This window comes from Oncorhynchus mykiss, chromosome 12 (genome assembly GCF_057628025.1).
Source record: "Oncorhynchus mykiss isolate SJ-2025 chromosome 12, ASM5762802v1, whole genome shotgun sequence".
Lineage (NCBI taxonomy): Eukaryota > Metazoa > Chordata > Actinopteri > Salmoniformes > Salmonidae > Oncorhynchus > Oncorhynchus mykiss.
Genome location: NC_143033.1, coordinates 67,157,396 through 67,182,905, shown reverse-complemented (window position 1 = coordinate 67,182,905; position 25,510 = coordinate 67,157,396). Strand labels below are relative to the sequence as shown.

The window sequence follows — 25,510 nt, the reverse complement described above, 5'->3', positions numbered from 1 at the left end:
ATTGTAACAACCACTGTGTAATTTAGGCCCATCCCCTTTAAACATTGAGGGACATCTCCTTTAATCCTCTGGTTGAATATCGCTGAGCGTTGTAATTGAGGTGTTGCGTTTTTGTCGGTGGTGACATATTTTCATGAAAGGGCTTCAAGTCAGTGAAATATTTGCTCTTTCTGCATAGTGTGTTAATTTGTTAGTTTATAACGTGCTTTTCTCAATTTGCTGTGCTTTGCGATGCACGGGTACAACTTCTTTCTGTCCACCGCCCTGACGATACTGTTCTCCGGACCAGCTCAAGGATACTTCCCCGAAGAGCGCTGGAGCCCCGAATCTCCACTTCTTGCCCCGCGGGTCCTCATTGCCCTCGTCTGCCGCAACTCTGAACATTCTCTGCCTTATTTCCTTGGAAATATCGAACGTCTGAATTTCCCCAAGGACCGCGTGGCAATTTGGTAAGTGTCTGTTTAAATGTGAGGGATGGTCTCTGTTTTATGATGGTATTGATGTGGCTAGCATATTAGTTAGCTAACGTAACTGTAATGTACAAGGGCAGAGTGTCATTCCTCGTTACTGGTCAATTTTATGTATGTTTAGATGACAGTCAAAAGCAACTTTCCTAGCACCAACCATAATGTACAATAATGTACATAATATGCTAGATCAGAATTACAGCTATCATCACGAAGGTTCTGGAAAGATGAATCCAGGCTAGGGGGCGCGACTTTCCTTGTAGTGAGTCTGTGAAAGTATTTAGGGGAAAAGGGGGGTAGTCATTTTCCTGCAACGTCACCAGAGTGCACTGCATGGTGCAGTGTTCAATTGAATTGGTCAGATGTTTGGCATTTCTGTTGAAGTAGAGGCCACTACTACTAGCCAGTGCCTACGTGTTATTTATTCACCCATTGGAAACACAGGAAGGATAGGGCCCCCCTGCCTGTAACTAGCTGAGCCCTGTCAATCCGTCTTCTACTGTATTTCTCCTCACCTTCGCCAATGAGAGGATATCCCCTCTGTCTGAAAACTATCCAGTGATTTCTGAATGTGTCGCCCTAAGGGCTAGGCTAAATACTGATCTGTTAGTTCAGCTATTAAACGGAGATGATGACTACAGGAAATATAGCCACAGGAAATCTCTTGACTGTCCCACATGATGAAAGCGGGGAGGGGACTGTGGATCTTTATATTTTAGCAGTCTAAATGAGTGGGTGGTGGGATAAAGGTCAATTTGAGCTTTTCTTGGTATTGACCTCCAGGTCAGATAAGTTACTGTGTAGCCTATTACTAAACAGTGTATTGATGTTGTTTTGAGGCAAAACAATTTTTAAATAAACAATGACTTGGAACTTCTATGTTTAGGCTACTACTGATGAATCAAATCAAATTTTATTGGTCACATACACATGGTTAGCAGATGTTATTGCGAGTGTAGCGAAATGCTTGTGCTTCTAGTTCTAACCATGCAGCAATATCTAACAAGTAATCTAACAATTCCACAACAACTACCTAATTCACACAATCTAAGTAAAGGAATAAGAATATATACCGTTGAAGTCGGAAGTTTACATACACATTTAAACTCAGTTTTTCACAATTCCTGACATTTAATCCTAGTAAAAATTCCCTCTCTTAGGTCAGTTAGGATCACCATGTTATTTTAAGAATGTGAAATGTCCGAATATTAGTAGAGAGAATGATTTATTTCAGCTTTTATTTCTTTCATCGCATTCCCAGTGGGTCAGAAGTGTACATACACTCAAATAGTATTTGGTGGCATTGCCTTTAAATTGTTTAACTTGGGTCAAACGTTTCAGGTAGCCTTCCACAAGCTTCCCACAAAAAGTTGGGTGAGTTTTGGCCCATTCCTCCTGACAGAGCTGGTGTCACTGAGTCAGGTTTGTAGGCCTCCTTGCTCACACAAACACTTTATCAGTTCTGCCCACATATTTTGTTATAGGATTGAGGTCAGGGCTTTGTGATGGCCACTCCAATACCTTGTCTTTGTTGTCCTTAAGCCATTTTTCCACAACTTTGGAAGTATGCTTGGGGTCATTGTCCATTTGGAAGACCCATTTGCAACCAAGCTTCAACTTCCTGACTGATGTCTTGAGATGTTGCTTCAATATATCCACATAATTTTCCTACCTCATGATGCCATCTATTTTGTGAAGTGCACCAGTCCCTGCTGCAGCAAAGCACCCCCACAACATGCTGCTGCCATCCCCGTGCTTCACGGTTGGAATGGTGTTCTTCGGCTTGCAAGCCTCCACCTGTTTATCTTTTGATTTCTAAGGCTTGTATCAAATTATAAATTTTTACACTCAACATAGCCCCTTCATATGCGCACATCCACTCTATTTTATTCAGGTAACTTCAATTATAAAATAATTATAATATGATAAATATATAAAATAATATCATATAAAATAATGGCACAGATCTTATAAGCATATCTTGTCTGCTAGATGAACAAGCCCATGGAATCTTTCCTCCAAACATAACGATGGTAATTATGGCCAAACAGTTCTATTTTTGTTTCATCAGACCAGAGGGCATTTCTCCAAAAATGTAACATCTTTGTCGCCATGTGCAGTTGCAAACTGTAGTCTGGCTTTTTTATGGCGGTTTTGGAGCAGTGGCTTCTTCCTTGCTGAGCGGCCTTTCAGGTTATGCTGATTCGTTTTACTGTGGATATAGATACTTTTGTACCTGTTTCCTCCAGCATCTTCACAAGGTCCTTTGCTGTTGTTCTGGGATTGATTTTCACTTTTCGCACCAAAGTACGTTAATCTCTAGGAGACAGAACGCGTCTCCTTCCTGAGTGGTATGATGGCTGCGTGGTCCATTGCCATAATTACAATGGACTATCCAGAGCAACTGGAAATCCTCTCAAACTAGAGTAGCTGACAACATTAGTTTAGATTTAACACTTTGTGACAAACAAACCATGACAAACAAGATTCTCTGGTCTGATGAAACCAAGATTTAACTCTTTGGACTGAATGCCAAGCGTCAGGTCTGGAGGAAACCTGGCACCATCCCTACCATGAAGCAGGGGCGTGGCAGCATCATGCTGTGGGGATGTTTTTCAGCGGCATGGACTGGGAGACTAGTCAGGATCGATGGAAAGATGAACAGCGAAAAGTACAGTGAGAGCATTGATGAAAACCTGCTCCAGAGCGCCCAGAACCTCAGACGGGGAAAAGGTTCACCTTCCAAGAGGAGAATGACCCTAAGCACACAGCCAAGACAATGCAAGAGTGGTTTCGGGACAAGTCTCCATGTCCTTGAGTGGCCTAGCCAGAGTCCGGACTTGAACCCTATCGAACATCTCTGGAGAGACCTGAAAATAGCTGTGCAGCGACGCTAAGTGATAAATAAGAATACTCTTATTTAAATATGAATAGCTGTTAAAAGCTCCTTTGGTTGTGCATAGTAGTCTATGGTGTTGCCAGGAAACAGCACCCTCTTCGAAGAAGTGGGAGGTGAAGATCTCCCGCACATGGATTGCCTCCCGTGCTGCATTGTTGGCCCCCATCCTGGCAACATCCTGCAGAGCAGCAGACCTCTCCTCTGGCACACGGCCGAGAGCTGCAGGTTCCCTCTGATACTCGTGTCCATCCTCCTGACGTTATGCAGGACACAGGTAGCCTTCACACACGCCTAAATTCCCCCACCAGGCAGTTCCAGATGGCCCTGGTCAACCAACCATGTAATGCCCTACACGGTAACTGTAGCCAATTGTTTTGAAGGAATCTCCTAGTTGCGAGGTATCTGTAGGAATATGGAAGATAATGTCATTTATTCGACTTTTACATCACCAGGTCATTGTGGATTACTAAAGTATAATATCTCTTATAACAAATCATGATAACATTGGATAGATGGATGCATGTGCACACACGTGTGCATGTGTAGCATGTGACAACAGCAGGATCATATCAAGGATAGCATCACAAAGGGATACATAAATACCACTTGAAGCTTGCTGTTGAGTTGATCGTTTGAAACAGCTGTGTTTCTGGGGAAGGAGGAGGGGATGGGGTTCACCATTTTAAACCCAAACAACATGCTCAAACAGGGTATGAGGCTCTGAGCCCCAAGCTGTCTGCTTGGCTGTGCTGGAGAGGATTGGAATGCTCTAAAATGATCTTCACTCACCTACTTTAGGCCTACCTCCATGAATGGGCCACAGTGTAGTGAGGTCACAATATACCACGGCTTTACGGCTAGACTCTAGTCCTTGAATATACTAGCCTAACTGTGGTAGATGTGTGGGCTTAGGCTATACTCCAATTGACAGTAAATGTGTTACTGTTTGTGTATTAAAAAAAAATAGAAAATGTATTCAATGTTATACCAAAACGAGGCATTTTGTTTAGATGTGTTTGTAAGCCCATTAAGTCACACCTGTGCTTTTTCCAAACAGTTTCCTATGTTTAAAACATGGTCCATGTACTGTCGTAAACATGGAGCTATGTTATAAACATGGCCTTACAGTAACAAAGTTTTGCACTTGGATTTCCATAATAGGCTTAAGGATATCTTACTGTTACATCAATGTTTTGTCAGCTCATGTTGAGATAAGTCCAGGTCCCAGCTCCAGACCATTTTTGTATAAATCCAGCTATATGCATCAGATCCAAAATTAATGTAAAATGTCATTATTGGAGTTGAAACATAGGCCTATCTGGACCTACACAACCAATGGCTTGGGCAGAATGACAGTGTAGGCTACCCCTGCATACGGTTTCTGGAGAGCACAGGAGGAGCGGATTTCGACTGTACACAAAGGCTTTGAGAGTCCTGTATGTGAAATCGGTTTGATGAGTATGTAGGTATGTCTTGGACGGCTAAGGTGAGGAGACAGGAGAGAACAAACTTAGCAAGGAGCTGCCATGTTCTCACAGACCAGTGTGACATCAGCACTCCAGCACTCCACACTGAGAAGATAGAACCTACTTTGGCTGCCTGCCGTCAGGACTGGAGAATTACAAGCTGGTTTAGGCCAGACCAGCACTCTGACTCTGTTGCCTGCCTAGAAACAACTCCTAGGCACTATTCTGCATGATTTGGATAGGTTAAGGCTAAGCAATATGGGGAGTAGCTCCTCCCTTGGGCCCCATCTAGAAACGGCCCCTAGCAGGCACTGATCTGGAAGAATTTGATAGGAAGGCCAGCAGAATAAACATGAAGATAGTTAGCTCCTCCTTGCCCTCTGCTTACATAATAGCCTACCTAGCCAATCCTCTCAGATCTACATGCCTAGAGGAGATATGGGATAGGGACTGTCTCTTGACAGGGCCTAGGGCTCAGGAGGAGTGATGGGTGTTGTAACTAGAGAATGACTGATATGGATTTTTTTAGGGCCAGTACCGATTTTTGGGGGTCAAGGAGGCCGATGGCCGATATGCAATATCATTAATATAATTTCGCAGCAACAGCTGTGTATATTCATCAATATACATATATATATATATATATATATATATATATATATATATATATATATATATATATATATATATCAATTTTAAAATCACACCGTTTTTACCAAAGTTAAATGTAATCTACCTACGTAACAACATAATGTTATTTGAATGGTAAATCTCTTGATAAATTGGGTAAATGAAGATGGCATAGGCCTACTCACAATACAGGTGAATGCATATTCAATAAGGGTGTGCATGCATTGATTGAGTTATTGAGGAGGGGGTCGGTAGGTAGGTGAATAAGGCAGTTAACCCACTGCCCCTGAACAAGGCAGGTAACCCACTGTTCCCCGGTAGGCCGTCTGACTTGCCTAGTTAAATAAAGGATACAAAAATTGAGCTTGTTTTGGCTGTTCAGTGGAGTGTATCTATGGTGCTACAGCGAACAACATCTGTTTGTCTTCCATTTGGGACTTATATTAGCCTATATTAGATCAGAGATGGGCAGAATTTCTGTTACATGTTTTTGAAATAATTACTTCTGAGTATTTTGTCATTGGAATTATACTGGGCTGAACTACACTCCAGTGTATTTTAAAAATACAAAATACTTTTCTATAAAAATGTTTTATAGCGGCTCACATCTTGTGGCCCCCCCTTTCACCCTTCATTGGTATCAGAAGTCTGATACAGTATGGTGTGATTAGAGCGTCTGATAAATGAACTTAAAGTATATGTATTATTGTTTGTTGAAGGAAAAAGTACTTGATACAATTGTGATATGTTGTTGTCTCACCTGCATTCGGTAAGTATTCAGACCCCTTGACTTTTTCAACATTTTGTTACGTTACAGCCCAATTCTAAAATTGATTCTATTCATTTTTTTCCTAAACAATCTACACACAATACCCCATAATGACAAAACAGAAATTGTTGCTAATTTATTGAAAATAAGTAAAAATGTACATAAGTACCCTTTGCTAAGACAACGCAAAATGGGCTTCTGGACAAGTCTCTGAATGTCCTTGAGTGGCCCAGCCAGAGGCCGGACTTGATGCCGATCGAACATCTCTGGAGAGACCTGAAAATAGCTGTGCAGCGATGCTCCCCATCCAATCTGACATAGCTTGAGAGGATCTGCAGCGAACAATGGGGGAAATTCCCCAAATACAGGTTTGCCAAGCTTGTAGCATCATACCCAAGAAGACTCAAGGCTGTAATTGCTGCCAAAGGTGCTTCAACAAAGTACTGAGCAAAGTGTCTGAATACCTTTGTAGATGTCATATTTCAGTTGTTGTGTTTTTATACATTTGCTAACATTTCTAAAAACCTGTTTTTGTTTTGTCATTATGGGGTATTGTGTATAGATAGATGAGGGGAAAAAACCATTTCATCCATTTTAGAATAAGACGTAACAAAATGTGGAAAAAGTTAAGGGGTCTGAATACTTTCCATATGCACTGTATCTTAAGATGAATGCACTATTTGCAAGTCACTCTGGATAAGAGCGTCTACTAAATGACTAAAATGTCAATGTAAAAATTAACAATTGCAAAGCATGCTGAGTATTATTCTAATGAGCTCCGCTCTGAAACAAGGTCAATAATAAACCTAGTGTGCTTTGCAGTCCATTTTGGCATGTTCTGTTGACATATACATTTTGGTCATTTAGCAGACACTCTTATCCAGAGTGACTTGCCCAACTAAGGTAGATAAACAACAACATATTACAGTCATAGCAAGAAACGTTTTTGTAACTGTTACTGAGAATGTTGTTGCTGTTCGGACCAGCTACTTGCAAATTAATTTTTTTATTTTAAAATACAAAAAACATGTATTTACATGCGTTACAAAATAAAAAACATGTTTTAGTTTATTTTGATACATTGATCTTTATGGTATTTCGTATCTGTATGATGTAATTGTCTTTAGTCATTTACGTCCATCCCTGCTACTGATCAACGTTTGCATTGGACCATCACTCCAGCATGTCACGCCTGTATGGAAGGACATCATTATAGACACTGCTCTTAGTTTGAGAATATCAAATAACATCTATTCAATACAAATGGGTCTAACGTTAAGTCATGATCTGTGATCATGCTTATGAAACTAGTATTTTTTTGTTGTCATTTTCCATGATCGGGAATAAGTATTTTTTTCAGCTATCAGGAGCATCTCTAAACAACTCAGCTGCCAGGACGAAATTCCAAACAACTCAATTGGCTATTTCAGCTATGTGTTAAGAAATGGGCGGGTTGTAACTTGATCCTACTGCTACGATTTGATAGAGCGACGCTGTAACTCCGCTCCCTTTCACATCTCCTCATATCTCTCGCCATCGCTCATACACTACATGTCCAAAAGTATGGGGACACCATTTCAAATGAGTGGATTCAGCTATTTCAGCTACACCCGATCACACAGCCATGCAATCTCAATAGACCAACATTGGTAGTAGAATGGCCCGCACTTTCAACGTGGAACTGTCATAGGATGGCACCTTTCCAAGAAGTCAGTTCGTCAAATTTCTGCCCTGCTAGAGCTGCCCCGGTCAACTGTAAGTGCTGTTATTGTGAAGTGGAAATGTCTAGGAGCAACAATGGCTCAGCCGCAAAGTGGTAAGCCACACAAGCTCACTACCGAGATCCACACTGCCTCTGGAAGCAACGTCAACACAATAACTTTTCGTATGGGAGCTTCATGAAATGGGTTCCATGGCCGAGCAGCCGCACACAAGCCTAAGCCTGTCCACATACTTTTGGTCATGTTGCTTGGTCCACATACTTTTTGTCCCTGTACCTAAGAAAGCAAAGGTTATTGCCCCGTAGCACTCACCTCTGTCATCATGAAGTGATTTGAGAGACTAGTCAACAGTTCGCCCTCAGTTAGTGAAGGTAGGAAACAACCTCCTCTTCGCTGATCCTCAACACAGGGGCCCCACAAGGGTGCGTGCTCAGCCCCCTCCTGTACTCCCCATGACTGTGTGGCCAAGCATGCCTCCAACTCAATCATCAAGTTTGCAGATGATACAACAGTAGTAGGCTTGATTACCAACAATGATGAGACAGCATACACGGAGAAGGTGAGGGCTCTGGGAGTGTGGTGCCAGGAAAATAACCTCTCACTCAACATCAACAAAACTAAGGAGATGATCGTGGACTTCAGGAAACAGCAGAGGTAGCACCAACCCTATCCACATCGACGGGACAGCAGTGGAGAAGGTGGAAAACTTCAAGTTCCTTGGCGTATACATCACTGACAAACTGAAATGGTCCACCCACGCAGACAGTGTGGTGAAGAAGGCGCAACAGCGCCTCTAACCTCAGGAGGCTAAACAGCCATCACTAGCACATCAGAGGTAGCTGCCTATAGACAGATTAGGAATCACTGGCCACTTTTAGAAATGGATCACTAGCCTCTTTAATAATGTTTCTGTATCTAGCAATACTCATCTCATTGTATAAACTGCATTCCACACTATTCCACACTATTCTACGATATCTTAGTCACTAAAATTGTGTTTACATATTGCATCACCCATTTCATATGTGTAAATATTGTATTGTATTCTATACTACACCGCTGACTGCTAAACAGCCATCGCCAGCACATCAGAGGTGGCTGCCTATAGACAGATTAGGAATCACTGGCCACTTTAAGGAAATGCAACACTAGCCACTTTAAAAATGAGAGACTAGTATCTCGCATTACTCATCTCATATGTATAAACTGTACTCTACTATTCTACAGTATCTTAGTAACATTAATTATGTGTAGATATTGCATCACCAATCTCATATGTATATACTATATTCTAAACTATGCCACTGTATCTTATATACAGATATATATATATATATATATTTAATCCATTCCTTACTTAGATGTACGTGTTTTTGAGCATTTGTTGTGAAACTTCGATATTACTTGTTAGATATACTGCACTGTCGGTGTCACGCCCTGAACTTCGATATCTCTGTTTTCGATATATTTTGGTTAGGTCAGGGTGTGACTAGGGTGGGTCATCTAGGTTTTTGCATGTCTAGGATTTTTTGTATGTCTACGGGTTTTTTGTATGTCTAGGGGTTTTGTATGTCTATGTTGGCATGATATGGTTCCCAATCAGAGACAGCTGTTTATCGTTGTCTCTGATTGGGGATCATATTTAGGCAGGCCTTTTCCCCCACTTTCTGGTGTGGGATCTTGACTAGTGCCTGTCAGCACTATATTGTATAGCTTCACGGTCCGTTTGTTATTTTTGTTGGTTTGTTCAGTGTTCATTCTTTTAATCAAAGATAATGTACGCATACCACTCTGCGCCTTGGCCTCACTCATACGACGATCGTGACAGTCGGAGCTAGAAGCACAAGCATTTTGCTAACCCGCAATAACATCTGCTAAACACGTGTATGTGACCAAAATTTGATTTGATGTAGTGTACCACTTGGTGCTGTTTATTGCGATGACATTTGCTACCAAGCCATACATGTGCATAATATCTAACAAGGAGAGCGAAGGTAGGAAAAACTATGCAAGTCAATACACGGATACGATTGCAGCTGGTCAGATCAGCAAACCAGTAAATAGCTAACGTTACTCAGCAAGTCAGATGACTCGTTGCCGAAAATAGTGCATGTAAGTAGCTAGCCACATTTGCTATTAGCTCCTATCTGATATCTTAGCACCATGTTTATCTAGCCAGCTAGAGAGCAATAGTAAAGATCATTGGACAAAGGGTATGAGAAAATGAATGGAGTTTTTGTCGTTTTTTTGGTGATTTTTTTGGCCTTTGGTAAACACAGGCTTAGGAGATCTGATACGTTTTGCTCTCTGAGACCATTTTCATCAGCTAATGTCACTTTTTGTGATTTTTTTTAAATAAAAAAGGACACTAGGCTTTATATTTCATAAAAGGTCATGTTAACTGACTGATATTATTTCATAAAACAAAATGTATATTATCTCCTAAGCCTGTGTTAACTTCAGGGTTCTGATCTGGAAGCACGGTTTTGACTGCTCCTACAGTTTTGCATCGGTACTACAGTTTAACTGATGCCCCGGCCCAAAAAGACGATTTCCATACAGAGATTTCCACATAGAGAAGTCAGATTAGAAAATTCCTAATAAGACACTTTAGTCATCGCCTTTGTGCACAAAACATCCATTGACTTATTCAAATAATTGTTGCTGAGGCCAATTGTTTTTCATCACTCACAGGCGACGGACGATATTACCATTTTATATTTATCCAATGTCTGACATGTTTTTGGATGACTTGATGACGTCGTCGCTTCTCGCGCTGCTCTTTGTGCGCGCTGAGTGCTAGTGCGCATGTAATATTGGTCCGTCTAAAGCGGACTCTGGATTGGCCCAGTGTCGTCCGGGTTAGGGGTGGGTTTGGCCGGCTGGGATGTCCTTGTCGCTCTAGTGACTCCTTGTGGCGGCCGGGCGCATCCAGCTGTGCGGTGTTTCCTCCGACACCTCGGTGCGGCTGGCTTCCGGATTAAGCGAGCAGTGTGTCAAGAAGCAGTGCGGCTTGGCAGTGTCGTGTTTTCGGAGGACGCACCTTCGACTCTCCTGAGTCCGTATGGGAGTTGCAGCGGTGGACTAGAAGACTAGAAAAGGTCAATATTGGCGGATATATCGGCTCGACCGATTAGCAGTCATTCTCTCTGGTTGTAACAGGATCCCCTGTTCCTATTCACATAGACATAAAGATGTGGTTTGAGTTGGAACCGCCGCAGAATGGAATCAGGCACGCAAACTGTCAGTCTGACACAATAACTCTCAAACACACACACACACACACACACACACACACACACACACAGTCCTTTTCAGTAGCTAATAACCATAAAGTTTCACTTCCCCAGCCTTCTTGCTTATTTTGTCTATTTTCTGCTTTTTAGTAACCCGCATGGATGTGTGATGGATATTAGAGCTGCTTTGGTATGGGTGTAAGACATGCTTGTATGGCATTCAATGCTGGAGTCAGTATCCCATCGCTCTTGAAAATAGGCCATTGAAGTGAACACTGAAGTACTGTCATCTGATATGCTCTTTCACATTCACTGTCTCTACTTTACTCAGGTCTACTTCCAATGCCACGTCTCCTATAAACGTCTGTGTATGTGTCTATGTGCTTATTACCCTTACACTGTTGACCAGAAAAGGAAAATATAATAATGTGTCTCTGTGTTGTACAGGGTTGCGACGGATCACAATGTGGACAACACTACAGCCATCCTGCGTGACTGGCTCGTCAAGGTCCAAAAACTGTACCACTATGTGGAGTGGAGGCCGCAGGAGGAGCCCACGTGAGTTCCTCTCATGTTCACTTTATAAACTGTGTGTGTTTCTGTATCTGTCTCATTTATACAGGAGAGGTAACACATTACATTACATTTGTAAATCATTTATAGATGGTTAATATGTGAGTTATAAACTACATATTAACTCATAATTAACTATCTACCAACTACGTATAAACCCTTAACATCCTCCTTAAAGACACCTTAATGTACAGTGTCACCGAGAGGCACCTTAATGTACAGTGTCACCGGAGAGGCATCTTAATGTACAGTGTCACCGGAGAGGCACCTTAATGTAAAGTGTTACTGAGAGGCACCTTAATGTAAAGTGTCACCAAGAGGCACCTTAATGTAAAGTGTCACCGAGAGGCACCTTAATGTAAAGTGTCACCGAGAGGCGCCTGAATGTAAAGTGTCACCGAGAGGCGCCTGAATGTAAAATGTTACAGAAAGGAACCTTAATGTAAAGTGTCACCGAGAGGCACCTTAATGTAAAATGTTACAGAAAGGAACCTTAATGTAAAGTGTCACCGAGAGGATGTACTGAATGTCCTGTTTGTTTATGTTTGTCACTCAGAGAGTACCAGGATGCAGACAGCCCGAAGCAGTGGACCAACCTCCGCTATGCACACGTGATGAAGCTACGGCAGGCAGCACTGGACTCCGCAAGAGACATGTGGGCAGACTACTTCATGGTACTTCTTTATCCAGTCTCCATGACGACCCCAACCTCTTTTACAGATCAACAGTGTGCATCCCGAACGGCACCCTATTCCCTACAATAAGGTGCCATTTGGGCCGCAAAGTGCACTGCTTTTGACCAGGGTCAATATGTAGGGAATAGGGTGCCATTTGAGACGCTGTCAAGTCTTTCTCCACGACGACCCGTCCTATTTTACGGAGGCGCAGAGTTCTCCTTATAAGAACAATAACGCAGTAAGAGAACAGCAGGAGTCAGGTTTTCCTGTCTCACTTCTGGTTTAGAGGAAACCAATTCATCTGGCTTGGTGTTACTATGTACCATTCTGTAACAAACCTGGCTGAATCTTAAATATGACAGCTTTGAGTTCTATTCTTGCACCCCAAAGCATGAACACATTGTCCAGGACTCGCAGGGGTATAATTATGGGACGGAGTGAAAGCACAGATGAGGAAGTTTTGTTCTTGAAATGTGCCTTTTGTCTTCAGTAATGTTGCACAATTAAAGCTGGGTTAAAATAGAGCAGCTAAAGTTTATGAATTAAAACAAATACTATTTGAACCCAGGTCTGTGGCCAATACTGCCTCTTCATTCTAACACTGATTCTGGTGGCTGGACTTAGGCTACAATGACATCCATTGTTCAAAGTGTCACAAGAGAGGGTTGACATTGCAGAGTGATGTTTAAAGCGTGAAGTGGATTAAGTGTCTCACTGTTCCCTCTCCCCTTTCTATCAAACTCTCTCACACACACACACTCACACCCTCTTCCACTCTCCCCTGTCTAGGTAGCGGACTGTGATAACCTATTGACCAATCCTAATGTACTGTGGAAGCTCATCAAGGAGAAGAAGACGATCGTAGCGCCCATGTTAGAGTCCCGTGCAGCTTACTCCAACTTCTGGTGTGGCATGACCTCCCAGGTATGCTACTATGTGTGTGTGTGTGCTTGTGTGCAGGCGTGCGGTCGTGTCCTCCCCAGATACTTTGCATGCGATCATGCATTAAAGTGAGAGCACAATCACCTTGATTGAAGCGCTTAGAAGTGCTCATCGTATTCTAAACAGTTCTCCCTCGTCCTCCTCCAGGGTTACTATAAGCGCACCCCGGCATACATCCCTATGAGAAAGCAGGTGCGTAAAGGATGCTTCGCGGTTCCCATGGTGCACTCCACCTTCCTGATTGACTTGAGGAAGGAGGCGTCACGCCAGCTGGCCTTCCACCCCCCTCACCCAGACTACAGCTGGGCCTTCGATGACATCATTGTCTTCGCCTTCTCGGCTCGCATGGCAGGTACTGTTAACGTGTTCTCTCTCGTGTATCCTGTTTAGTAGCTTTCACATACAATACAGCATGATAATGATTTGGTACACATACGCTCAAATGGCATTTGGGCCTGCTGTGGTTATTCTGTTCACATGGCAGGTGGGCCTGCTGCGGTTATTCTGTTCACATGGCAGGTGGGCCGGCTGTGGTTATTCTGTTCACATGGCAGGTAGGCCTGCTGTGGTTATTCTGTTCACATGGCAGGTAGGCCTGCTGTGGTTATTCTGTTCACATGGCAGGTGGCCTGCTGTGGTTATTCTGTTTTATATGGCAGGTAGGCCTGCTGTGGTTATTCTGTTCACACGGCAGGTGGCCTGCTGTGGTTATTCTGTTTAAATGGCAGGTAGGCCTGCTGTGGTTATTCTGTTCACATGGCAGGTAGGCCGGCTGTGGTTATTCTGTTCACATGGCAGGTGGCCTGCTGTGGTTATTCTGTTTTATATGGCAGGTGGGCCGGCTGTGGTTATTCTGTTCACATGGCAGGTGGCCGGCTGTGGTTATTCTGTTCACATGGCAGGTGGGCCGGCTGTGGTTATTCTGTTCACATGGCAGGTGGCCTGCTGTGGTTATTCTGTTCACATGGCAGGTGGCCTGCTGTGGTTATTCTGTTCACATGGCAGGTAGGCCTACTGTGGTTATTCTGTTCACTTGGCAGGTGGGCCGGCTGTGGTTATTCTGTTCACATGGCAGGTGGGCCGGCTGTGGTTATTCTGTTCACATGGCAGGTGGGCCTGCTGTGGTTATTCTGTTCACATGGCAGGTGGCCTGCTGTGGTTATTCTGTTTTATATGGCAGGTAGGCCTGCTGTGGTTATTCTGTTCACATGGCAGGTGGCCTGCTGTGGTTATTCTGTTCACATGGCAGGTAGGCCTACTGTGGTTATTCTGTTCACTTGGCAGGTGGCCTGCTGTGGTTATTCTGTTCACATGGCAGGTATGCCTACTGCTGTTATTCTGGTCACATGGCAGGTGGCCTGCTGCTGTTATTCTGTTCACATGGCAGGTGGCCTGCTGTGGTTATTCTGTTCACAGGGCAGGTATGCCTACTGCTGTTATTCTGTTCACAGGGCAGGTATGCCTACTGCTGTTATTCTGTTCACAGGGCAGGTATGCCTACTGCTGTTATTCTGTTCACATGGCAGGTGGCCTGCTGCTGTTATTCTGTTCACAGGGCAAGTATGCCTACTGCTTTTTTTCTGTTCACAGGGCAGGTAGGCCTACCTTTTAGATCCGAGTTTTCAGCAACCGTAATGAATAAGATTATATGGACAGGGAGGACCTGATTCTAGATCAGCTCTCCGCCTCCCGCAGGCGCTTTGTGAATAGGCGGAGGCTACGACTACGTAGATTTCACCCCTGCCCCACCCGCGTCCCGCCCCTCAGTGGACTTCTTTCTCAAATCTAAGGATCAGAAATCACGTTCTGCACGTGTTTTTTAAATTATTTTTTATGTGCAAAATTCCTGGGGGTTTAACAGACAGTGGTGAGTTTTCAGAGTCTGTTTTTTCTCATTCTATCCACAGACATAGTGTATGCTTTGTGTAAGATATCTTAATTATACTTTTGCATAAATACATAAGTGTCATATTTTGAAGGTAGATATTTTCAGGCGTGACACAAAGAACCTCATCTGCAGTGAGACTTGTACTGTGAATAGCCATAGCAAAGCAATGTGTAAATGTTTGTAGTAACCTTGTTGTTAATAACAAACGTCTCTTCTCCCTCTACACTACTCTTCCTCCGTCTTCCACAGATGTGCAGATGTTCCTATGTAACAGAGAGACTTATGGGTATTTCCCCGTGCCACTGCGAGCCCACAACTCCCTGACAGACGAAGCAGACAGCTTCCTACATTCCTTGTTGGAGGTCAATGGTGAGTGTTATGTCATATTGTCACAGGTCAAAAGGTCAGCTCTAATGTCCATAATAGCATCCGAATTGGACAAAACTGGTTGAAATGAGGTCTTTTTGACGTCTCACTGGGTTACCACTTAGGATGGATGCTCAATACATTGCCTCATTCTAAGTGGTAGGACAGTGTGGATATCAGAACACAGCTGGAAGTTGGAGCTTTTCGTTCTTCTCTAACTAATGTTACTGGTCAGATTGTGAGTTGTTTATCATTCCTATAATTTTTCTCCTTTCTCACGTTAGTGCGGAACCCTCATGTGCTGCCCTCGGAGTACATCCCGGCCCCCATAAAGATACAAGATAAACTGGGCTTTGATGAGGTGGGATATGAGCCAGCTCAGAATATGGTTTCTGAGTTCCTTATTGACCCCCTAGCTCCTATGCCCACATTGTTAAACTCTTTCCATGGAGGTTGAGTGTCTGCAGGTTTTCACTCCTCCCTTGTACTTGATTGATCAATTAAGGTCACTGATTAGTTAAGAACGCCCCTTGCGTGGTTGTCTAGCTCTTAATTGGACACAATCGAAAGTTATTGTCAAAAACCAGCAGACACTCGGCCCTCCATGGAATGAGTTTGACACCTCTGCCCTAGGCACTCCTGAAGATGTGTAAGGATCTAATGGCATTAAGCAATAAGGCAATTGCTTCACCATGTCTTCTGGTAGGCTCGGTTGAAATGTCACCACATTTCATACACCTATCCAATTGTTTTCTTAGTGTTTAAGGGTAGCTGTCTATTTAGCATTTATCAACTAGAATTCAGAATGTCTCTTTTGCACCCTTCAGCTCTAAATGTCTCCCTCTGTGGGTGCCATGTGGTATTGCATGTATTGACTCACTACCGTACAGTAAGGCCCATGTATTGCGTGTGTGCAGGTGTTCATGATCAACCTAAAGAAACGGACCGACCGGCGGGATCGCATGCTGAGGACTCTGTACGAGCAAGAGATTGCCTGCAAGGTCATTCAAGCGGTAGACGGCAAGTAAGTTGACCCCTTTTTGAAGGTACTCCTCTCTCGGCACGTCATACACTTCATGTACCATTAAAGGTAGACTCAGTGATGGGACATCATAACATACAGCAAAAGTTGCCCCACTGTTTATGTCATGTCGCTAAGTCTTCAAGCGCTCAAAATGACCCTGTTATTTCTCTCTCCATCTCTATGTGTGTCTCTTTTTATCTCTGTCTCTTTCTCTCTCACCCCCCCTCTCCCGCCCCTCCCTCTCTCCCCCTCAGAGAGATGAACATCAGTGAGATCAATGCCCTGGGGATCCACATGCTACCAGGCTACAGTGATCCGTATCACGGCAGGCCCCTCACTAAGGGAGAGCTGGGCTGCTTCCTCTCACACTACAACATCTGGAAAGAGGTGAGCCCTGCAGCTGCAGGCCAGGCTAGTGTTCAGTAGGGAGAACATTTTTAGAAACGGTGTGAAACAGGGGAGGTAGTACCTGAACTTGTCCAATAAGAACACAGATTTTCATTATTTGTTAACAAAAAAGTGTTGCTCCAGTGTGCTCTCCTAATGAATACACAAGGGTTGGGCTCAATTCATAATATTATTGAGAATGCCTCAAATTCTTGAATTTTATTTTACTTAAATTGAATTTGAATTGTAGTAGTAAACCAGATACAGAATTGCAATTCAAATTTGAATGAAAGGAAATAGAATTAAATTAAATTAAAATGCCTCTTCTATTCTACAGTACATCTTGCACATAAAACATCAAACACGTTGTGATATCCGTGCAGGATAAATCCGTGCAGGATAAACGCTTGAAATGAATGGCCAAGGAAAACAAAACATATATGCCAATAACATTAAAAAAAAAGAACATTGGCCTGTATGCGAATAAGTTATATTTCATTAATCACGGAAACTTTGTTCAATTTGGGGAAAATACAATATTCCCCAGAATGTGGTAGTTTAACCCTCAAGTTGACCCTGAGGCCTTCAAAAAGAAGCCAAATAAATTAAATGGTTGGTGGAAATATCATTGGCAATTCTAGTGATATAGTCTTTGGTATCTGGAAGTATGACCTGGCAGATTCAATGAAACTCTCATGTTCTATGATTTCTTTGAATTAAATTATACTTCACTCAAATTCAACATCCTGTGGGGTGTGGCCTATTCAACTCGAAATTCAACTCATGCTGGGATGTGTTTTTCAATGATGTTAAAGGTAATTATGATGCAACTATGATGGTGATACGATATGGATTACAATTATCATCATGACTATTAAGGCTATACACACTACATGTTACACACATAGACACTCGACCATGCAAATTGGCTGGGTTATTATTTATTTGGACAACACACATTATTATAGTCTTACTCTTATACAGACATCGTACACTCTCACCAAATCCAATCCAATCCAATATCATTCACATCAACCTACTCAGATTTACTACACACAATATCTTATCTCCATTTTTTAACATCTGTGGCATTGGCTCACAGGCAACAGAATAAAACAAATATATTGCTAGAATTCATTTCTTGAATTCTAAATATTTGAAAGCTCTTTGACCGTCATAATACCTCTGATAGCAGTAACTTTACAATCACTAATTATGGTCAATTTACACTGAGAATAGTATCTAGTTATGGTAAGGGGTGAAATAAATATAGCCAGTTATAATTGTAACGGTTTAGCAGATGATAAAAAAGATCAGTCTTTTCTAAAAGAAACGGAATTTAACATATACTGTTTACAGGAAACTCACTCTACATCCTTAGATGAAGTTGCTTGGAAAAAGGAATGGGGTGGTGAAATAATTTTGTGTCATGGACAAAGCAACTCAAAAGGTGTGATGATATTAATTAACAAAAATGTATATCTGAATGTGCAAATAGTCAGGAGTGATTCGCAAGGCTGGTGGATCTTTTTGAATATGAAAGTGGATGAAAAACAGATTTGGCTCATTAATCTATATGGTCCGAATAAGGATGATCCATACTACTTTGAAAATATAATATAGTAGATAATATAATAGAGAAAAATGCACAAAATTCTTCCTGAATCTCCAACACAGGAACGCAAACAAAAATAATTTGCAGAAACTCGTTACTGAAGACAGAGTCATCAGTCATCTATGATTCTCAGAATTATATTTTAAAAGAGGAAGCTAAATATTTTAAGCAGATGTTCTCATTTCCGTCTCATCCTCTGCCACTGAATGAAGATTACGGTAAGGAATTATTTCCAAATAATACAAAAAATGGAAATTAACAAATGTACAGAAAGATAAGTGCGAAGGTCAAATTACAGAGGAATAACTTTTTGAGGCTATTAATTCCTTTCAGTCTGGAAAACTCCCAGGGCTTGATGGCATACCGGTAGAGGTAGAGCTTTTTTTCTATACTAAAAGCTCCATTCTTAGATTGTTTTAACTACTCCTATAGAAATGGTAGTCTGTCAGGTACGCAGCAGGAAGGTCTGATTTCACTATTATTAAAACAAGACCCAAATGGCAAATAAAGATCCAGTCTAAAAAAAACTGGAGGCCCCTTACACTTCAATGTAGTGATGCAAAAATACTAGCAAAATGCATAGCACTCAGAATTAAAAAGGTTTTACCAGGTATTGTTCATTCTGATCAGACAGGTTTTTTTACATGGACAATACATTGGAGATAATATACGACAACTACTAGAAATAATAGAACATCATGAAACATCCATGAAGCCAGGCCTGGTATTTATAGCGGAGTATGAAAAGGCATTTGATAAAGTAAGACTGGATTTTATTTATATTTTCAATTTTGGTGACTCTCTTTATAAAATGGGTAAAAGTAATGTATAGCAACCCCAGGTGTAAAATAGTAAATAACGGCTACTTCTCAGAGTTTTGAATTGTCAAGAGGAGTTAAACAAGGGTGTCCGCTGTCACCATATCTATTCGTTATGGCAATCGAAATGATAGCTATTAAAATCGGATCCAATAACAACATTAGAGGATTAGAAATCCCAGGCTTAAAACAAATGTGTCTATGTATGCCGATGACTCGTTTTATATTAAGTCCGCAAGCTAAATCCATGCAATGTCTCATTGAAGATCTAGGTAACTTGTCTGGACTCTCTGGACTAAAGCCTACGTGTATAATGTTACCTATTGGATCTTTAAAAAAATACAATTTTTACATTACCCTGCGGTGTACCTATAAAATGGGCTGCCGGTGAAATACAGATACTTGGTATTCATATCACAAAATATATGAATAAGCTCTCCACAAGGAATTTCAATAGAAAACTTGTAAAAATAGACAGGATCCTGAAACCATGGAGAGGTAAATACCTGTCTATTTATAGAAAAAAATGCCCTTGTTAACTCTTTAGTCATATCTCAGTTTACTCACTTATGGCACTGCCTACTCCTGATGATTCGTTTTTCAAATCATATGAGCAAAATATATTTTGCTTTAACTGGGACTAAAGAGGAGGGAGAGAGATACCTAGTCAGTTGTAAAACTGAATGCATTCAACTGAAATGTGTCCGCATTTAACCCAACCCCTCTGAATCAGAGAGAATAACCAGACAAAATAAAGCATACCTATCTATATAATGAATATGATTTGGGTGGGTTGAGATTATTAAATAGAAAGCACTAAACCTCTCTAAAAGCTTCACTAATTCAAAAGTATTACTTGAACCCTAAATGGTTTTAAAGTAGATTACTAAGAAAAGCTCATCCATTGTTTAAAAATAGCCATCTTTTTCAAACAAGCATTGCAGAGCTGGCTGCAATTTCAATGTCATCCCCCAAGAAAAGATAGAACAAATATTATGGTTGAACTCAAATGTGCTGGTTGATAAAATACCTGTATTCATGGGAAAGATGTTTGAAAAGGGTATTTTGTTCTTAAATTATATTGTAAATTGGAATGGTAGAGTTATGTTATCAGAATTGTACAGGAAGGTCTGCTCAATTCAAGAGTACAACCAATTGATTACAGCATTACCCCAAAAATGGAGGAGGCAGGTGGCAGCGGGAGGAGGAAGGGAACTGGTCTGTATAACATAAAGGATCAAAACTGGCGGAGGAAAATAGCATAAATAGGAAATTATACCAGTTTCATTTGAGGACCAGGATGTTGACAACTGTGCTATACAGATTGCAAAAATAGTTAGGAAGAGATTTTTTATGTACCGATTCAAGGGTACAGGGTGTATGAGTTGATATATAAAAATACGCAATATTCAAGACTTTGTGCTTTTCAGCTGAAATTATTATATTGAATTCTTGCCACCAACAAAATGTTGAATATTTGGGGCATAAAATCATCGAAGCTCTGCAGATTTTGTTGTGAGGATACAGAATCAATAGACCATTTATTTTGGTATTTCCCTCAGGTAGCCTGTTTCTGGTCTCAGGAATGGCTGAAAACGCATAACATTGATCTTAAATTGACCCTAGAAATAGTACTGTTAGGGGATCTGGAGAGACTGGGTCAGTCAATTACTAATATACTAATACTCTTAGTAAAAGTATTTATCTTCAACATGCAATCTGTGGATTCTATTTGATTAGATTGATTGAAATTGTATGTTAAACATCACAGCATAATTGAAGATATACACCACCATTCAAAAGTGAAGAGGTGACTCCGGGATGCTGGCCTTCTAGGCAGAGTTAAAGAAAACGCCATATCTCAGACTGGCCAAAAAAAAGTTTTTATTAAGATGGGCAAAAGAACACAGACACTGGACAGAGGAACTCTGCCTAGAAGGCCAGCATCCCGAGTCGCCTCTTCACTGTTGACGTTGAGACTGGTGTTTTGCGGGTACTATTTAATGAAAGTGCCAGTTGAGGACTTGTGAGGCATCTGTTTCTCAAACTAGACACTCTAATGTACTTGTCCTCTTGCTCAGTTGTGCACTGGGGCCTCCCACTCCTCTTTCTATTCTGTTTAGGGCCAGTTTGCGCTGTTCTGTGAAGGGAGTAGTACCAGATCTTCAGTTTCTTGGCAATTTCTTTCATGGAATAGCCTTAATTTCTGAGAACTAGAATAGACTGACGAGTTTCAGAAGAAAGTTATTTGTTTCTGGCCATTTTGAGCCTGTAATCAAACCCCAAAATGCTGATGCTCCAGATACTCAATTAGTCTAAAGAAGGACAGTTTTATTTATTCTTCAATCAGCACAACAGTTTTCAGCTGTGCTAACATAATTGCAAAAGGGTTTTCTAATGATCAATTCGCCTTTTAAAATTATAAACTTGGATTAGCTAACACAACATGCCATTGGAACACAGGAGTGATGGTTGCTGATAATGGGCCTCTGTGCGCCTATGGAGATATTTCATTAAAGAAATTGGCTGTTTCTAGCTACAATAGTCATTAGCAATGTCTACATTGTATTTCTGATCAATTTTATGTTATTTTAATGGCCAAAAAATAGCTTTTCTTTCAAGAACTAGGTTTGCCTGAGGCTGATGCCTTGCAGGTGTTTGTAGACATGCATATACACACACTCATTCAAATACACACGGACACACACACATGTGAATAGTGCCAGACATGCACTCAAACATATAGAGTTGGCCTTGCTGTTGTGATTTTAGTTGTCCTTGATGTCCTTTCTTTTTTGCATTGTTGTTTTGTTTCCCTTTTCTTTTTTCTCTTTAGTTAAATTTCTTGGTTGTTGGTGCATTGGGGGGTTCTTTTGGGAGGGGGATGGAATGAATTAAATTGTTTTTGCAGGAGGAGTCTCGGATGGTTGAGGGGCAGCTATTGGGGAACTGTGGGGTGGGGGGGGGGGGTCTTAGAGGGTTCGGGTCCCTGTTTTTGGCCTTGTGGGAGACATGTCGACATGCCCTTGAGCAGGGCATTGACCCTGGATACTTCTGTGTGTCGCTCTGAATGGGAGTCTGTTGGATGACAGGTGTGGTGTAGTGGTTGAGCGGCTTCACTTCAAGTATATTGTATGTTTTGGTTTCAATATTTATTTTAATTGTTATTAAACTCATGAGTTGAATATGGAGTCAATTCCAAAATTCTGAATTGAGCCCGATCCTGGAACACACCTCTGACTGCCACTCTCAGGTATAGATAGAGTGTACATATGTTTCTTTGCTTCCTCTGAATGTGATGGTCACTGTTTTATCTCTGTGTGTGTTCAGATCGCAGAGCGGGGTCTAAAGAGTTCCCTGGTGATCGAGGATGATCTGCGTTTCGAGGTCTTCTTCAAGCGACGCCTGATGAACCTGATGAGTGAAGTGGAAAGCCACGGTCTAGACTGGGACCTGATGTGAGTGTTCCATACACTGTTCCACTCATAGAGATACATTCAATTACTGTTGTGTTCTGATGACTGAAGTGGAGAGCCAGGGGCAAAACTGATGTCCCATAGACTGTGCATCATCCACTATACACACTGGATATCCTCTATTATAGGTCAGTGATTCTCAACCTCTGGTCCGGGGACCGGAATTGGTCCCTGGGATGTCGCTGGCCGATCCCTCAGACACATGATACAGTATTTGGTTAGTTCTTAAGTGTTAATTGTAATGTTAGAAGTCCTTTTAAAAGAGTTAAGAACCCCTGTTCTAGCTTGCTGACTCAGCACTTACTGTCCATGTGGTGTAAACTTTCTTCAACAACTGTTCTTCCTCCCAGTTATATCGGCAGGAAGAGGATGCAGGTGGACCGCCCTGAGAAGTCTGTGCCCAATATACACAACCTGGTGGAGGCCGACTACTCCTATTGGACGCTGGGCTATATGATGTCATTACAAGGAGCCCAGAAGCTGCTGAGGGCAGAGCCGTTGAAGAAGATATTACCCGTAGATGAGTTCCTCCCTGTCATGTTCAATAAGCACCCTGTGTAAGTTTACCCCTCTCTGTCGCACCCTTTCTCTCTTTGTCTTTCTGTCGCCTGTCTCTTTGGGTAAATCTCTAAAGTATTTTCCCGGATTCCTCGAGTCTTCTCGCCTCCTTTTCAAAGTGCAGCAAACGAAGGGAGCATCAGAGGAGAAAGATATTCTCTTCCGAAGCTCCCCCCACCCCCCCTTCACGGTTTAAGGAGGCAGCGAGGAGAGAAGACACTTGAGAAAAGACTTGAGATTCACCCCTTTTCACCTATTTCTCTTTTCAATGTTTCCCTTGACATCTTTATCTCTCCTCTCTCGTGCTTCTCTCTCCAGCTCGGACTACATGGAGCAGTTTGAGGTGCGAGACCTGAAGGCCTTCTCGGCCGAGCCTCTGCTAGTATTCCCCACTCACTACACAGGAGACGCGGGCTACATCAGCGACACAGAGACCTCCGTGGTGTGGGACAACGAGAAGGTCCGTACGGACTGGGACCGGGCCCGCTCGGGGAAGACCCAGGAGCAGGCGGAGATCAGCAGCGAGGCCCAGAACTCTGATGTACTCCAGTCACCTCTGGACAGCACAGCCACACGGGACGAACTATGAGAGGGGAATGGGTGGAGAGGAAGGGGATGGGATTGACGATGGAGGGTTGATGGAGAGAAATGCTGAAGATTCTGAACCACCATGGGTTTTTTTTTTTACGTTTTAGCCCCCTTTCTTTGCATCCTTGTAGCAACAGGATGTATAGTACATGGGCTCCTGTTTATGTTTTATTTTTTTAACCAAAGAGGACAAGTTGAAAACAGGGATCGGTTGCGTTATTTTTTTCTTCCATTTACTTTTTTATTTCAGAAATATGTTGGACTCACCTTTATTTTGCTGCATTTACTAGACCTAAATACAGGGTGGGATCTGTATGTCAACAGTGATCTGGTTGGCCTGTCTATTACATTTCAGTGAAGTGATTGGCCTGTGAACTGGGACTTTGTTTCTGATTGGTCACTACCATACCTCAAGTGCCTTATAGCCTAGTTCATCATGCCAAATCTCACAACTGACCCGAGTAGACCTCGACTCCTAGAATAAATACATCATTTATTAATTGTTAATTAATTAACATGTGTGCATGTACTATAACCGTGTACTGTAGAAGTCTTTCTGAAAGCACTGGAAAAGATGAGCATCTTGCATGATTTTGGATATGGCTTTAAGATGACCTTTTTCATTTGTTCATTTTCAAACTATAGGTAGACCTAACATATTTTGCATCCATTAGAGATTTATGCTTGAAAGTTGTGTGTGCTGCTTCGCAAACGAGTCCCATAGTTTTACGAAAACCTCACCAAGGAGCTCAAAGTCCTATGCTATGACATATGAGATTAATACCAAAACAGTTGTAATTAAAAAAGCAACAGCTCCCAAAGTGAATGACTTGGCTACCCGCCCTCCCTGTCAGACCCTAACCATTGAGTTACAGTAGTGCTCTTTATAGCAGTGGAGTACGTCTTTTTAGAAACCAACAGCTCCTAAAGTTAATAACTATGGGTAGAATCCTAACTTCCACTTAAGTCAAATCTTCCTAATCTCTTAATTCAATCAATCAAATGTATTTATAAAGCCCTTTTTACATCAGCAGATGTCAGAAAGTGCTATACAGAAACCCAGCCTAAAACCCCAAACAGCAAGCAAAGCAGATGTAGAAGCACGGTGGCTAGGAAAAACTCCCTAGAAAGGCAGGAACCTAGGAAGTAACCTAGAGCGGAACCAGGCTATGAGGGGTGGCCAGTCCTCTTCTGGCTGTGTCCCGGGTGGAGATTATAAGAGTACATGGCCATTTTAAGGCCAGATTGTTCTTCAAGATGTTCAAACATTCATAGATGACCAGCAGGGTAAAATAATAATCATAGTGGTTGTAGAGGGAGCAACAGGTCTCAGGAGTAAATGTCAGTTGGCTTTTCATAGCCGATCATTGAGAGGTCGAGACAGCAGGTGCGGGAGAGAGCAGGTGCGGG

The 25,510-nt window shown here is 42.0% G+C and overlaps 1 protein-coding gene across 2 annotated transcripts; it reads left to right on the top strand.

The window, feature by feature from the left end:
- The first annotated feature begins 24 nt into the window (after positions 1-24).
- On the top strand, positions 25-24,921 carry colgalt1a (collagen beta(1-O)galactosyltransferase 1a). 2 transcript variants are annotated; one of them, XR_016485194.1, is made up of 12 exons: positions 25-449; positions 11,636-11,746; positions 12,318-12,435; positions 13,228-13,362; positions 13,528-13,732; positions 15,518-15,637; positions 15,919-15,995; positions 16,552-16,658; positions 16,913-17,045; positions 22,809-22,936; positions 23,083-23,511; positions 23,831-24,921. XR_016485194.1 is itself a non-coding variant. In XM_036938061.2 (12 exons), the coding sequence occupies exons 1-12, from the start codon at positions 232-234 to the stop codon at positions 24,099-24,101; spliced, it is 1,830 nt and encodes a 609-aa protein (XP_036793956.2). In that variant the 5' UTR covers positions 25-231; the 3' UTR covers positions 24,102-24,921. The 2 variants fall into 2 exon arrangements, 1 of the variants encoding a protein (XP_036793956.2); XM_036938061.2 differs by having other exon boundaries at positions 23,305-23,511.
- The last annotated feature ends 589 nt before the right edge of the window (positions 24,922-25,510 follow it).

What these genes read in the sequence shown, in the direction of transcription:
- colgalt1a (XM_036938061.2), top strand. Translation starts at nt 232, where the DNA reads ATGCACGGGTACAACTTCTTTCTGTCCACCGCCCTGACGATACTGTTC. An exon ending in AAGGACCGCGTGGCAATTTG is followed by an intron (nt 450 to 11,635) that starts GTAAGTGTCTGT and finishes TGTGTTGTACAG; the next exon opens with GGTTGCGACGGATCACAATG. An exon ending in ATTCAAGCGGTAGACGGCAA is followed by an intron (nt 16,659 to 16,912) that starts GTAAGTTGACCC and finishes TCTCCCCCTCAG; the next exon opens with AGAGATGAACATCAGTGAGA.